At 46.1% G+C, this 15,346-nt stretch overlaps 1 protein-coding gene across 1 annotated transcript in view; it reads left to right on the forward strand.

Moving 5' to 3' along the window:
• LOC143924670 (cytochrome P450 2K1-like) overlaps nt 1-15,346 on the forward strand; it is a 190,734-nt gene that overhangs the window by 76,211 nt on the left and 99,177 nt on the right. The window contains exon 5 of the mRNA XM_077449074.1: nt 15,019-15,181. Within this exon, the coding sequence (XP_077305200.1) occupies nt 15,019-15,181 (163 nt within the window). The remainder of the gene's footprint in view (nt 1-15,018; nt 15,182-15,346) is intronic.

Genomic DNA, 15,346 nt, shown 5'->3' on the forward strand with positions numbered 1-15,346 from the left:
AACCTTCTTTCATTACAACTCCTTTAGACACCTTTCACACTGGGGTCACCCGTGAGTTAGCGGCTGTCATGGAAATTCTATGAAGAATCTGAACTCCAGGCCTTCTGGCTTGCGGCTGCGTGTGCGTTCGTGCGTGGGAGCGCGGGCGCATGTGCGCGCCTGTGTTGGCACCAAACAGGCTATTTAAACCTGTCTATTACTGACGGTCTCCGCTGTCTGCTCTACAGCATTGTATGCCTGAGAACCTGATCCGTAGTATTCATCTGTGATTTGACCCGGCTTGCTCCCTTGTGTCTCGCTTCCAGTCTGATACCTGACCCGGCCTGTTTGACCATCCCATTTGCTACCTGATCCAGTTTGCTGAGGTGATCCTATCTGCTAAGGTGATCCTGGCTGCTGAACTGTTTCCATCTGCTGTAGTTATCTGCTAAGCTTATCCAGTTTGCTGAACTGATTCCATCTGCTGTAGTTACCTGCTAAGCTTATCCAGTTTGCTGAACTGATTCCATCTGCTGTAGTTACCTGCTAAACTTATCCAGTTTGCTGAACTGATTCCATCTGCTGTAGTTACCTGCTAAGCTTATCCAGTTTACTTAACTGATTCCATCTGATGAAGTTACCTACTTGAGCTGATCCAGTTTGCTAGTTGATTCCACCTGCTGTTGTGATCCAGTCTGCTGTGTTGATCCTGTCTGCCAAGCTGCTCCAGTCTGCAGAGCTGACCCCGCCTATTCATCCCTTCCCATCTGTTGATCCTGCCAGGCACCCGTACCCCTCCTTACTCCTGTGTTCCCTGTTACTTTACCAGGAAACCGGTAGTGGGAGTCGTAAGGGAGGCCTCCCTCTGAAATTTGGGCTCAATACCACAAGGTACGTGACAGTAGCAGACAGCCATGTCTGAGCCCCAGCGGGGAGCCCCCGCCATGGAAGGACTGTGTCAACACCTGGCAGGACTTTCCGAGGCAGTTAAGAAGCTCCAGCAAGGCTACACCCGGCTGGAAGAATGGGTGATCGCTCTATCCAACCCTTCTGGATCCCTGGGAGCCCCTCAACCATCAGCTCCTTCAGCCAAAGCAGGACCAGCACCTACAGTTGTGATGCTACCTCCAGAACCTAAAGTTCCTACACCTGAGCGATTCTCCGGGAACCGCAGCAGCTTTAGTACCTTCCGTAACTCCTGCGAATTGTATTTCGCCCTCCAACCACAGACTTTTTCTTTGGAGGCCACCAAGGTGGGCTTTGTGGTATCCTTACTTTCTGGAGACCCCCAGACCTGGGCTCACCGTCTTTTAGAACAGAAGGATGCAGCTTTGACCAATCTCACCACCTTCTTTGATGCAATGGCTCAATTATACGAAGACCCTCAACTTTCAGCGGCTTGCAGACCCTCCACCAGAAGGGTGGTGGAGGACTATGTTGCCGAGTTCAGGCGATGGGGTGCGGATACGAACTGGAATGACGCTGCCCTTCGTCATCAGTTCTGCATGGGACTCTCTGATTCCTTAAAAGACGAACTCGCTAGAGTCGGTGCTCCACAGACTTTAAATGCACTAATCGACTTGGCTATACAGATCGATCGTCGTCTGAGAGAAAGGAAGGCCGAGAGGGCCACGGGATTCTCTTGTCCAACCTGGATGCTTCTAAAAGTCCCAAGCCATTTACACCCAGCACCAGCCGTCCGACCAGTGTCCACTTCTGATACGTCTGAGCCCATGCAACTTGGGGTCTTGCGACCATCTCTTACCCCCGAAGAACGTCAACGACGGCGGAATAATAATCTGTGTCTCTATTGTGGGGAATCTGGACATTACATCAGGAACTGCCCTATTAAGCTCTGTAAGTGTCCATCTATGCCTTCTGGTTAGCCAGATTCTTTAACTAAGGTCTCATCTCACCTTGCCCTTTCTGTCTCCTTTCAGCTCCCAGGAAAGACTTTACAGACGCCCGCCATTATTGATTCCGGGGGATGTAGCTGTTTTATGGATTCATCTTTTGCTGCCAAACACTCCTCCACATTCCTCTTCTGCCTAAGATCCGGGGACTCTCTATTCATCTGGCCGACGGGTCTGCTATCAAATCTGGTCCTGTAATTCAAGAAACTGCCCCACTACCTGCTGTTATCTTCGGTTCGCACCGGGAATTCCTTCGTATGGACATAATTTCCTCTCCACTCTTTCCTGTAATACTTGGTATGCCATGGCTACAGGCCCACAATCCAACCATAAACTGGGCCACGGGGGAAATTACTTTCTCTTCATCTTACTACCAGAAGTTCTGTGGTTCTCCTGATTCCCTGAGACCAACCACCTTATTATGTATTGACTCGGAAATCTAATTACGTCAGGCCATTCCTGCAGTGTACCATGAGTTCCTTGACGTGTTCAGTAAACAAAACGCAGAGGTGCATCCACCCCACCGAGCTTATGACTGCCCCATTGAGCTGCTCCCTGGAGCCAAAATTCAGTTCGGAAGGATTTTCCCCCTGACAGAGGTGGAGCAAGAGAGAAGCTCAAAGAATATCTTGATGCAAATCTGAAGAAAGGGTTCATGTGCCCATCCACGTTCCCAGCAGGTGCGGGTATTTTTTTCGTCGAGAAGAAGGACCACACTCTCCGACCCTGTGTGGACTACAGTAAATTGAATAATATTACGATAAAGAATCGGTATCCTCTTCCTTTATTTCTGGAGTTATTCCAAAGACTGGGAACCGCTATCATTTTCACTAAACTCGATCTCCGCGGGGCCTACAATCTGATCCGTATCAAGGACGAAGATGAGTGGAAGACCGCTTTTCTTACCCGATTTGGACACTTCGAGTACTTGGTGATGTCCTTCGGGTTGTGTAATGCCCCTGCCACTTTCCAATATTTTATCAAAGATGTGCTCTGGGACTTTCTGGACTTATTTGCTGTTGTTTATTTAGATGACATTTTAATTTTTCTTCTTCCCTTGAATCCCATCGCCAGCACGTCAAGAGTGTGTTGGGCCGGCTCCGACAACACGGTCTATATGCAAAAGCCGACAAGTGCCAATTCGAGCAGGAAAGTATATCATTCTTATGCTTGATTCTTTCCAGTAAAGGTCTAAAGATGGACCCCCAGAAGATCGCTGCAATTTTGGATTGGCCAACTCCTGTAGACAGGAAAGGAATCCAATGTTTTATCGGGTTTGCTAACTTTTATCGCAAATTCATCAAAGGTTTCTCGGCTATTGTTGCACCAATCACGCAACTAACTAAACAAGGGACCCAATTTCATTGGACCCCTGAAGCTCAAGAATCTTTTGAAATCCTCAAGGGACTTTTCACCTCTGCTCCTGTCTTAAGACATCCAGATTCCTCCCTGCCATTTGTTTTAGAAGTGGATGCATCTGAAATCCCCGTAGGGGCTATATTATCCCAAAGACAAGGAACCAGGGCCCTGCTCCATCCTGTGGCTTTTTTTTCGTGCAAACTATAATTGGCCGAGAAGAATTATGATGTAGGAGACCGGGAATTGTTAGCAATTAAATCTGCATTGGAAGAATGGCGCTATTTGCTAGAAGCTTCTCACCCAATTTTAATATTCACCGACCACAAGAACCTGGAGTATTTAAGATCTACAAAAAGACTAAAGCCGAGACAAGCCAGGTGGGCACTCTTCTTCTCCTGGTTTACCTTCCATGTAACTTATCGCCCAGGTTCTAAGAACGTAAAGCCAGATGCCTTGTCATGGATGTTCCACAAGTCTCAAGAGATTTCTCCTCCAGACACCATTCTTGCTCCTGGGAATTTCCTTCTGCTTCAGGAAAACCTTCTTTCCCGACTTAGACAAGCCTCCATGGAGCAAATACCTCCTCCAGAACCAGAACTACAAGCCAGAGATGGGTTACTATGGTATAAAGACAAGATCTACATTCCCGAGGCCCTACGGGTATCTGTCTTAGAGCTATGTCACGACCACGCACTCGCCAGGCATTTTGGTATCACTAAGACCACTGACTTGGTACAACATACTTTTTGGTGGCCTCAGTTACAGGAGGACTGCAAGACATTTGTGGACACCTGCACTACGTGCATCAGGAGTAAAAGCTGTAGGACCAAGGCCTTGGGCCTACTGAAACCTCTGCCTGTTCCGGACAGGCCATGGAGAATGCTGTCTCTGGATTTCATTGTTGAGTGGCCTCCGGCAGATGATCATACCACTATCTTTGTGGTAGTTGATCGTCTGTTGAAGATGGCACACTTCATTCCCATGAAGGGCACCCCCTCAGCCCCTGAAACTGCACAGGTATTCATCAAGGAAATCATTAGGCTCCATGGGGTACCAGCCAATATAGTTTCGAATCGAGGGGTACAGTTCACCTCTCGATTCTGGAAGTCCCTCTGCAAGGCTTTGAATATTGAACTGTCTTTCTCATCCATCTATCACCCTCAGTCCAATGGGCAAATTGAGAGGACGAACCAAACCCTTGAACAATATTTACCATGTTTTTCCTCTTTTGCACAGAATGATTGGATCTCCTTGCTTCCAGTAGCTGAGTTCGCTTACAACAATTCTCTCCACTCCGCCACCAAGCAGACGCCCCTTTTCGCCAATTACAGCTTCCACCCTTCATTTCTACCCAACTTCCTTCCCGAATGCACAGTGCCAGTGGTTCAGGAAAAGATTAACTTCTTCTCAACCAACAACCGACTTCTGCAAGAAACAATGACTAGAACTCAGGAGCACAACAAGGCAACCTTCGACAAAAAGAGACGAGGGGAATTGGTACTGGTACCTGGTGATTTGGTGTGGTTATCCACCGTGAACTTGAAGATGGCATGCCCTTCAAGGAAACTAGGTCCCAAGTTCTTAGGATCCTTTCCAGTTAGAAGGAAGATTAACGAAGTAGCCTTTGAATTAGAACTTCCAAACTCAATAAAGGTCCTTCCGGTATTCCATGTGTCCTTGTTGAAACTTTTCACTCCCAATCCATTTCCTAACCGGAGTACCACGCCTCCTGATCCGATCTTGGTAGACGGTGAAGAAGAATTTGAAGTAGAAACCATCCTAAATTTCAGAAGAAGAAACCAGAACCAGTTCTTAATTAAATGGAAGGGGTATGGTCCCGAAGAGAACTCTGGGAGCCCGAGGATAACATTCATGCAAAGAGCCTGATTCAATCCTGTAAGAGGGCCCATCCCGAAAAATTTGCCCGAAGGGGCATCCGGAAACTGCCCCTTGGGAGGGGGCAATGTCATGGAAATTCTATGAAGAATCTGAACTCCAGGCCTTCTGGCTTGCGGCCGCGGGCGCCACCGCGCACGCGTGCATTCGTGCGCGGGAGCGCGTGCGCGCGCCCGAGTTAGCGCCAAACAGGCTATTTAAACCTGTCTATTACTGACGGTCTCTGCTGTCTGCTCTACAGCGGTGTATGCCTGAGAACCTGATCCGTAGTATTCATCTGTGATTTGACCCGGCTTGCCTGTGACCTACCTGTTATCTACCTGCACCCGACCTCGGCTTGTTGTGACTACTCTCCTGCCTGCTCCCTTGTGCCTCGCTTCCAGTCTGATACCTGACCCGGCCTGTTTGACCATCCCATCTGCTACCTGATCCAGTTTGCTGAGCTGATCCAATCTGCTAAGGGGATCCTGTCTGCTCAACTGTTTCCATCTGCTGTAGTTATCTGCTAAGCTTATCCAGTTTGCTGAACTGATTCCATCTGCTGTAGTTACCTGCTAAACTTATCCAGTTTGCTGAACTGATTCCATCTGCTGTAGTTACCTGCTAAGCTTATCCAGTTTACTGAACTGATTCCATCTGCTGAAGTTACCTACTTAGGCTGATCCAGTTTGCTAGCTGATTCCACCTGCTGTTGTGATCCAGTCTGCTGTGTTGATCCTGTCTGCCAAGCTGCTCCAGTCTGCAGAGCTGACCCCGCCTATTGATCCCTTCCCATCTGTTGATCCTGCCAGGCACCCGTACCCCTCCTTACTCCTGTGTTCCCTGTTACTTTACCAGGAAACCGGTAGTGGGAGTCGCAAGGGAGGCCTCTCTCCGCAATTCGGGCTCAATACCTCAAGGTACGTGACAGCGGCACTTTGCCACTGTTTAAGCGATGCTTTTTGGCCACTAGCAGGCCCCTTTAAACCCCCCGCTAGAGGTCGAAAAAAGGGTTAAAAAATGCCCATGTTGCGGCACTTCCAAAGCACTTTTCAGGCTCTTCGGAAGCGATGGCAATTCATTGCAACGGGCTGTATAAAGAGTTCCCAAACCACCCCAAAGATGCTGCTTACAGGACTTTTTCTAACGTTCCGCAAAGGGAAAAAGCCCCAGTATGAAAGCACTTAGGCTTTCACATTCGGGTGGCATGGGAGGCAGCTTTCAGGTTTTATTTCTAAAATGCATGAAAACTGCCTCAGTGTGAAAGGTGTCTTATAATAATTATAACTAAAAACTACACATTTATAAAGTTGATATTTTAATGATTTATATTTCTGGAGGCAGCTATTCTAATTCTTTTTAGGAGACTAAACAATGTTTTCTTACAATCTGTAATATTAAACTAAGTACAATATCTGTATAAGTCCTTGATGTATTGCTTGTAGTGAACTTAACCACTTCAGTCCCTGAAGATTTTACCCCCTTCCTGACCAGAGCACTTTTTACAAATTGGCACTGTGTTGCTTTAACTGACAATTGCGCGGTTGTGCAACACTGTACCCAAACGAAATTTCTCCCTTTTTTTTCACAAAAATAGAGCTTTCTTTCGGTGGTATTTGATCAACTCTGCAGTTTTTATTTTTTGCGCTATAAAGAAAAAAGTTATTTTTTTTAAAACAATTTTGGAAAAAACATTTATTTTTTATTTTTGCTATAATAAATATCCCGAAAAATATATACATAAGAAAATAAAAAAATGTCTTCCTCAGTTTAGGCCGATATATATTAGACATGGGCGCTGTCAATAAATTCGTTTCGTTCTGTTCCGTTACGGTTTGTATTAAAATTAATTTGTACTTCGTATTTCGTGTCCGAAATTCCGTTTCGCTTCGTACGAAATACGAATTGTCGTTAGGTTGGTTAACTTGTATGAACGTTCGTTACGATGAATTTAAAGGCAAAAATATACCTCAATATAATGACCATCGATGCTGATGGAAGTTTGGTTTTTATCCAAAATACGAAATTCCGTTGAAGAATTTCCTATCCGAAATACGACTTTTCATTAGATGAGAAAGAGAGAAGCAGATTGTCTGCCATGCACCGCTGGTCCAGTTTTCGCCTGCTCCTCCTGGGGCTGCTTATTATGAGGGGCTCCCACCATCCCTGTGCTATGCTGACTTCCTCCTGGGGCTGCTTATTATGAGGGGCTCCCACCATCCCTGTGCTATTCTGACTTCCTCCTGGGGCTGCTTATTATGAGGGGCTCCCACCATCCCTGTTCTATGCTGACTTCCTCCTGGGGCTGCTTATTATGAGGGGCTCCCACCATCCCTGTGCTATGCTGACTTCCTCCTGGGGCTGTACCTCTGCTGTGCATATTATGAGGGGCTCCCACCATCCCTGTGCTGTGCTGACTTCCTCCTGGGGCTGTACCTCTGCTGTGCTCATTATGAGGGGTTTCCACCATTCCTGTGCTGTACTGACATACTGAGCATAGCAGGGGTACAGCCCCAGGAGGAAGTCAGCACAGCACAGGGATGGTGGGAGCCCCTCATAATAAGCAGCCCCAAGAGGAAGTCATCACAGCACAGGGATGGTGGGAGCCCCTCATAATATGCACAGCAGAGGTACAGCCCCAGGAGGAAGTCAGTACAGCACAGGGATGGTGGGAGCCCCTCATAATAAGCAGCCCCAGGAGGAAGTCAGCACAGCACAGGGATGGTGGGAGCCCCTCATAATATGCACAGCAGAGGTACAGCCCCAGGAGGAAGTCAGCACAGCACAGGGATGGTGGGAGCCCCTCATAATAAGCAGCCCCAGGGGGAAGTCAGCACAGCACAGGGATGGTGGGAGCCCCTCATAATATGCACAGCAGAGGTACAGCCCCAGGAGGAAGTCAGCACAGCACAGGCATGGTGGGAGCCCCTCATAATAAGCAGCCCCAGGAGGAAGTCAGCACAGCACAGGGATGGTGGGAGCCCCTCATAATATGCACAGCAGAGGTACAGCCCCAGTTGGAAGTCAGCACAGCACAGGGATGGTGGGAGACCCTCATAATAAGCAGCCCCAGGAGGAAGTCAGCATAGCACAGGGATGGTGGGAGCCCCTCATAATAAGCAGCCCCAGGAGGAAGTCAGCATAGCACAGGGATGGTGGGAGCCCCTCATAATGAGCACAGCAGAGGTACAGCCCCAGGAGGAAGTCAGCATAGCACAGGGATGGTGGGAGCCCCTCATAATAAGCATAATGACTGAGTCCGTCGTCGATGCGATGACAGCTGATCCGAAATCCGAAATTCGTAAACAAAAGTTCGTATTGCGTACAGAATTCGGACGCATGGCAATTCGTATTTCAGATCCTCCCAAACGTATGAATTTTGGGAAATTCGTACGAAACGAATCACACATGTCTAATATATATTCTTCTACATATTTTTGGTAAAATTGAAATAAGTGCATATTGACTGGTTTGCGCAAAAGTTATAGTGTCTACAAAATAGGGGATAGATTGATGCCATTTTTATTATAATTTTTTTATTTTTTATTAGTAATAGCGGGGATCAGTGATTTTTTATCAGGACTGTGACATTGCGGCAGATAGATCAGACACTTTTGACACTATTTTGGGACCATTGACAGATATGCAGCGATCAGAGCTAAAAATAGCCACTGATTACTGTATAAATGCCACTGACAGGGAAGGGCTTAAACACTAGAGAGCGATCAAGGGGTTAAGTGTTTTCCCTCAGCGTGTTCTAACCATAGGGAGAATGGGCTACCACTGACATGACAGAGATCAATGTACCTGATGACAGGGAACAATAGATCTCTGTCATGTTACTGGGCAGAACAGGGAAACGCCTTGTTCACATAGGCAGTTCCCTGCTCTGCCTCTCCTCGCCGTGATCGTGGGTTGTTGACAGACATCGAGTCCACGGGACTCACTGCGGCAGGCTCGCATGTCCCCGCTATCTTGCTTTTGCAGACTGACATACAGGTACGTCAGTTTGCGCAGGCGTGCCATTCTGCCGAAGTATATCAGTGTGAGCCGGTGGGCAAGCGGTTAACCACATCCCTATTGAGATTTTTTTCCTCACACACAGTAAAATATGTATTTTGGGGTATAAAATTACTTAAAATCCCTAGACCATTATATGTGGGTGCATGGGTTAAAGAAGGTGCTTTTACATCTATGTGCCCTCTATGTGATAGCATTGGACTTGTTCTCTTTATGGAGAAACCAGGGGATTATTAGGCCTCTAATGTCCGCCCTACCCCCTGCTCCAGCCAACCGAACAAAGTTGAGTGCTTCCTGATTCACACTGTGCAGAGGAGATTTATGATATTCAATGCTTTAGCAAACTAAATGTCATCCAGCTATAGTTTAGATCTACTTTATTCTAAAACTGACCTAGATCTCATTTCCCTTCCATGAACCAAACAAGTTCCCTGGTTTCTCTTCCTTAACCCAAAATTTGATTTCCTTCAAGGTCTTGTATCATCAGAATGACAACATGAGATGTGTAGTCATACCCAAATCCACAGCTCAGCTTAAGACTCCTTTACATGGACAATTTGGGTGCCAGGCACTGTAGTCCACCTCCAGTCCCTTTTAGAAATGTGAAAAAATGTGTCAGCCATACTCCATTCTTAGCTCCTCTTGCCTTATTTATTAGTTTTCAACAAAATTACTGCATACAGCAATGCAGGGACATGTAGTCAGGGGAGGCAGGTGAGGCATTAAAAAAATTGAGCTTCGAGGGTCGTAATTTGGTGACTTGAGGACACAGAGACCCCAAATTTCAGGGGTATGTAAGCGGGGCTAGGATGTAGCGGCTTCACAGAGGAAATCACACATACTGACTTGTAAACCAGGCAATGTTTATTACCAGAGAGACGGTAGTAAGAAGAGTATTTACAGCAGTAATACACGTAGTTTCACTCCAAGCATGGAGGCACAGATACACAGCACAGCCACTTCTGATGTAAGCAGTAATTGTATTCATCGGCACTATAGGCACTTTCCACCGACTAACACATCATAAACCCAAGCACACAATGCGTACCTGTAGAGGCTGGACACACGTTAACTGGAAACAACCGTATTTCTTCAGCAGACGGATGTAGGCATCTGGTACGCGTGTTCCTCCTTCACATTGAGGTCTTTCTTTATCCGCCACGGGGAGTCTTTCAACCGACCAGGATTGCTGATACAGAAGTCCGTAGGAAACCTGAGCTATCCCTCACACGGTGGAACACTCTCCCTATCTTCTCCTAACTCTCCCTCACAAGTGGGTCTCTGTTCCTGTCTATACACACACGTGCAATCCCTTCAACATGACAGGGCTTCCCTATATAAGGTATCCACCCAAAAATGTCTGACCAAATCTCCAGAGATTTGCTGTCCTATCAGGGCACCAGGCTTCTCTAAAATGGTGCCGGAGACAATGATAGAGGCAGACGGGTCTGAACAATTGTACACATAAACATATCAAATCGGCTGAAAAGTGAGTATATACACTTGCTAACTCACTACCTATTACAGCCAACTAGGCTGTCCTGCACTACAGCTGCCGATAGTTAGGTAGGCTAAGTCCTCCTTTGGGGCTCCTACAACCTATGGTTCTGGAGATACGAGGCTCCTTGTGCAGTATGTTAGAAGCTACATACAGAGCGACCAGTTTAAATGCAAACTGCCGCACTCTGTTTGCAGCAGACTGAGAGGTTGAGCTCACATTGCCTCTCACTTCTTGTCAGAGGCACTGAGCTCAATCAACAGCTTGGAGTCTTGGACCAATGGTAAAGTACCAATAGCCCCAGATGTCCAATAGAAATGCTGCAGTGGAGGCACACCTATCACTGCAGTGTCATAGAAGGGGCATGTGTCTAAAAGACAAATACTCCCTTCCAGCCCAGCCCTCTTAACTACAAGGAAATACATTGGTTTATGGGTATAAGATTTACCCACAATGCCATGTTTTTCTCACACAGTTAAGAGGGAGAATGAGAATCTGCTGCTGTTGAAAAGGTACTGGTATAATCAAGCTAAATCACATATTATTATGCTATGTTATAACATAATAATTTATTTTGTATCCATTTATTGTGAAATTACTGGTTTGAAGTTATCATTTCAAACTTCAGTACTTTGTCCGTTAAGCCACCTGCTTGAGTACAGTTTTTGAAAATATAGTAAATGACCTTAAAAACAATATATAATCATTATTTGTATATTATTTATTGTAATTAACCCCTTGCCACCCAGGCCAATTCAGACATTTCTCTCCTACATGTAATAATTACTCAGAACCCCCCAAACATTATATATATATATATTGTTTTAGCAGACACCCTAAGGAATAAAATGGAGGTCATTGCAACTTTTTATATTATACCGTATTTGCGCAGCAATTTTTCAAATGCATTTTGTTTAAAAAAAAAAATAGTTTAATGAATATATATATATATATATATAAAAAAAAATACACTAAAGATAACCTGATTTTTTTGTATAATGGGAAAGATGATGTTACTCTAAGTAAATAGATACCTTACATGTCAAGCTTTCAAACACTCGTGGAATGGCGCCAAACTTCAGTACATAAAAATCTCCATAGGCGATGCTTTACATTTTTTGACAGATTACCTGTTAAGAGTTACAGAGGAGGTCTAGTGCTAGAATGATTGTTCTCACTCTAATGGTCGCGGCACATGTGACCTGTGTGTATCTGGCTCTGATACTATACAAAAAGAGAAGAAAGGATTCTCCAAGAAGGCCACTGCTACAGGACACTTACGGTTAATTTCAATAAATTTTATTTGTAGAAAGAACACGCAATGTTCAAAGCAATTATTAAAAAGACATTGTTGTCATTAAAAGAGGAATCGCCGCTGCGCATACATCCATTCAACCAGTCACACTGACACGCTAACTAGCTAAGTGGCCTTCTTGGAGAATCCTCTCTCCTCTTTTTGTATATGCTTTTTCTAGCCGCATGGACTGAGACTTGTGGTAATTACTACAAGACGAAAGGCTGAGATATTAAAATATACTTTGGAATTTAAGTAAGTTAATTAAATAACAGCCACAGCGGTAGATCCAGGCATCAAAATTCATTTTTTAAATTGGCTCTGATACTAACCAGTGCCTTACCAGCCACTGATTTCACCGCACGTCCTTGCAGCAATGTCTCCACTTGGGAACCAAAATTCACTGAGGCCGCGTACACACGCGGGGACTGTTCGCTCAACTTTGTCCGCTGAACAGTGTTTCGGCGGACAGTCCGCTCGTGTGTGGGCTTTCAGCGGACAGTTTCAGCGAACAGTCTGCTGAACAAAGTTTTTCGGAATTTCCGAAAAACTGTCCGCTGAAACTTTGTTTCAGCGAACAGTCCCCTCGTGTGTAGGCTTGTTCGTCAAACTAAGTTCCGCGCATGCTCAGAAAGGATTTACACGCCGAAGTTTGCATTGCAGTGTATAGGACGTCGTTTTCTAGTCCCGTCGTACGTGCCGTTCACGTCATCGCGCACGGTTTCAGCGTACTGTTCGTTCGTCCATGCTAATTTTGAGCGGACTGTCCGCTGAAACTGTTTGACGAACAAAGTTGAGCGAACAGTCCCCGCGTGTGTACGCGGCCTGACACTTTTCACCACTCCTGGCTTACTCACAAGGATAGGGTAAGTCTTCCCCTTGGAGACATTGTTGCATGCAGACATTTTGTTAACAACAAATAAATAGGCAAGTGGAGCTAATAGTGGAGTGTGTATGTAAATAACAGGATTAATGACCCTGCCTCACAATAAATCACAGGCATGAAAGCTGTATAATTGGCTGCAGTCACTGGGTAAAATGTATTGGGTGGGTAATAAGCAGCATGTTAATGTGTTAAAGTGATTGTAAAGCCTAAAATTTTTTACCATAATGCATTAAGGTAAAAATGTTTAGGTGTCAGCATCCGCCCCTTAGCCCCCCTTTTACTTACCTGAGCCCTCATTCGATCCAGCACAGTGCATGTCTGCAAGTCGTCTCTCCCCTCACTAGCGGGTCTCCCAGTGCTGAGAATCAAAGTCAGTTACGAGGGAGCGAGCAGTGGGGGCTCCGGTGCGAGCACGCACAAGTGCCCTAATGGGAAGCATGGGGCACTGGACAAAGGGGAGGGGCCAGGAGAACTGGCGGAGCACTGGTGGGGGGGACCTGAATAGAGAAGGTTTGCAGCTGCTCTGTGCAATTACATTGCACAGAGCAGGCAAGTATAGACATGTTTGTTATTTTTTTTTATTTACCTTTACACTTCTTTTAAAGCCCAAGTGTAAAAAAAAAAACAAATCAGCACAAGAGACATAACCTACAGTGATTAGGATGTGTGCCTTGTGCCAATCTTTCTTCTATTGAAATTCTCTTCGGTCCATGCCCTCTTCGGTCCATGGGTGGAGTCTGGAGAGCAGCGAGGGCAGCCAGCTGAGTAAGAGTAAACAAACGACATCTCCCAGTGGGATCTTCTTGAACACCGTCGTGACTGAGACTGGCACGGCGTGCAAGGATGAGGACCTGTCCTGCTGAGCCTAGGCTGGCAGCTGCCATCGGGTCATCACTGAGGTCACAGTGAGAGACCCTGACACCCCCAGCTGACCCCCACTTGACCATTCCCCATTCCATCTATCTCCCCCCCCCATACATCTTGATTATCCTGCCCCAGTGCCACCCCAGTAACCTAAAAATAGCCCTCAACACTGTGGGTCCACTTCTGCTGGGAGCTGCCCAAGTGCCCATGGCCTGTGGATCCTGCTGGGAGCTGGCTGCGGACCTGTGGGCCCTGCTGGCTGATGACCTATGGAGAAAAGAGCAAACACTGCCAAGCATCTGGCAGTAAGCAGTAACTGGTAGCAAGCAGTAACTACCACTGTATATACTTGTTTAATGCTGTTTTTGAAGTTTGAAAGTTTGCATGCGGCCCCCATGGGATATGAAAACTTGTCTTGTGGCCCTCAGGTAATTTGAGTTTGAGACCCCTGCTTTAAGGCTATCATAATGCAACATTTCAGCTCCTGGGCTTAATGTCAAGGCCTCCTGGGCCGGCTTGGACTTGAGGGTGTCCTGGAATCCATGTACCATTTTAAAACTGCACTGGGACAAATAGCTCCTGCCTTATTTAAAACAGCACCCAGGATTCAAGTAGTTAAATGACTACTAGGTGGGGGTGCTTATTTCAAGCTTTTCATTTAAACATAATTTAAAGCGGAATTCTTCTTAAAAAAAATAAATTAATTAAGAGTCAGCAGCTACAAATACTGCAGCAGCTGACTTTTAATAATCGGACACTTACCTGTCACACTGTCCGGCGATGCGGGGGAACAAAGCCCCGCTTGTCTCCCCCTCCTCTCTGCGGCACCGGCATTGTAACTGTGGGCGTCCGGCTGTGGCTTCACAGCCAGGCACCCACTGCTCATGCGTGCACGCCGTGACTGGCCGGGCAATCATCTGGGACCTGTGACGTGTCCCAGATGATTGCCGAGAGGGAGGGGGGAGAGGTGATCTCCCTTCCGATGCCGCGGTGCGCTGGGAGGAGGTGGGACCCTATCCACTCCCCCCCCAAAAATGACATGCCAAATATGGCATGTCAGTAGGTCAACTCCCTTAAAGCGGAAGTTCAATTTTTGGGTGGAACTCCGCTTTAACCTAGAATTCTTTGGGTGTTTTGGAGACATTTAGTTTCCTACCTTGCCTAATACGTACACTCACTCTAGGATAAATCTTCTATACTAAGTGAAGCACAATTGGTGTGCCATGTTTGAGGTAAAAAGGTTTTTGTGGCAGAATACTATTTGATAGTTGGGAAAGAAGTAGTTATGTGTCCAATTTACAATTAAACTGAAATTGCTCTGGTATTCCAGCTCCATGAAAAGTATGGAGAAATCTTCACTATACATTTTGGACCCAAGAAGATTGTGGTGATTGCTGGATACAGAGCTGTGAAGGATGCCCTTGTCAACCAAGCTGATGATTTTGGAGAGAGAGCAGATACTCCGCTCTTCAGACTAGTTAGTGGAGGAAAAGGTAAGCTTCGTAAGTAAGTTATCATTTCTGAGTAGAATATCCTTTTTCTTGGCCTGATTACTGCACACATTAGGTTGCTTTTGACCTAATTCAACAATATTTGGAACATGTATGGGCCAATGATATCTTAACCACTTGACCACTGGGCACTTAAACACCCTTAAT

This window comes from Lithobates pipiens, unplaced genomic scaffold, assembly GCF_037356315.1.
Source record: "Lithobates pipiens isolate NorthernLeopardFrog02 unplaced genomic scaffold, aLitPip1_a1.2 Scaffold_22, whole genome shotgun sequence".
Taxonomy (NCBI): domain Eukaryota; kingdom Metazoa; phylum Chordata; class Amphibia; order Anura; family Ranidae; genus Lithobates; species Lithobates pipiens.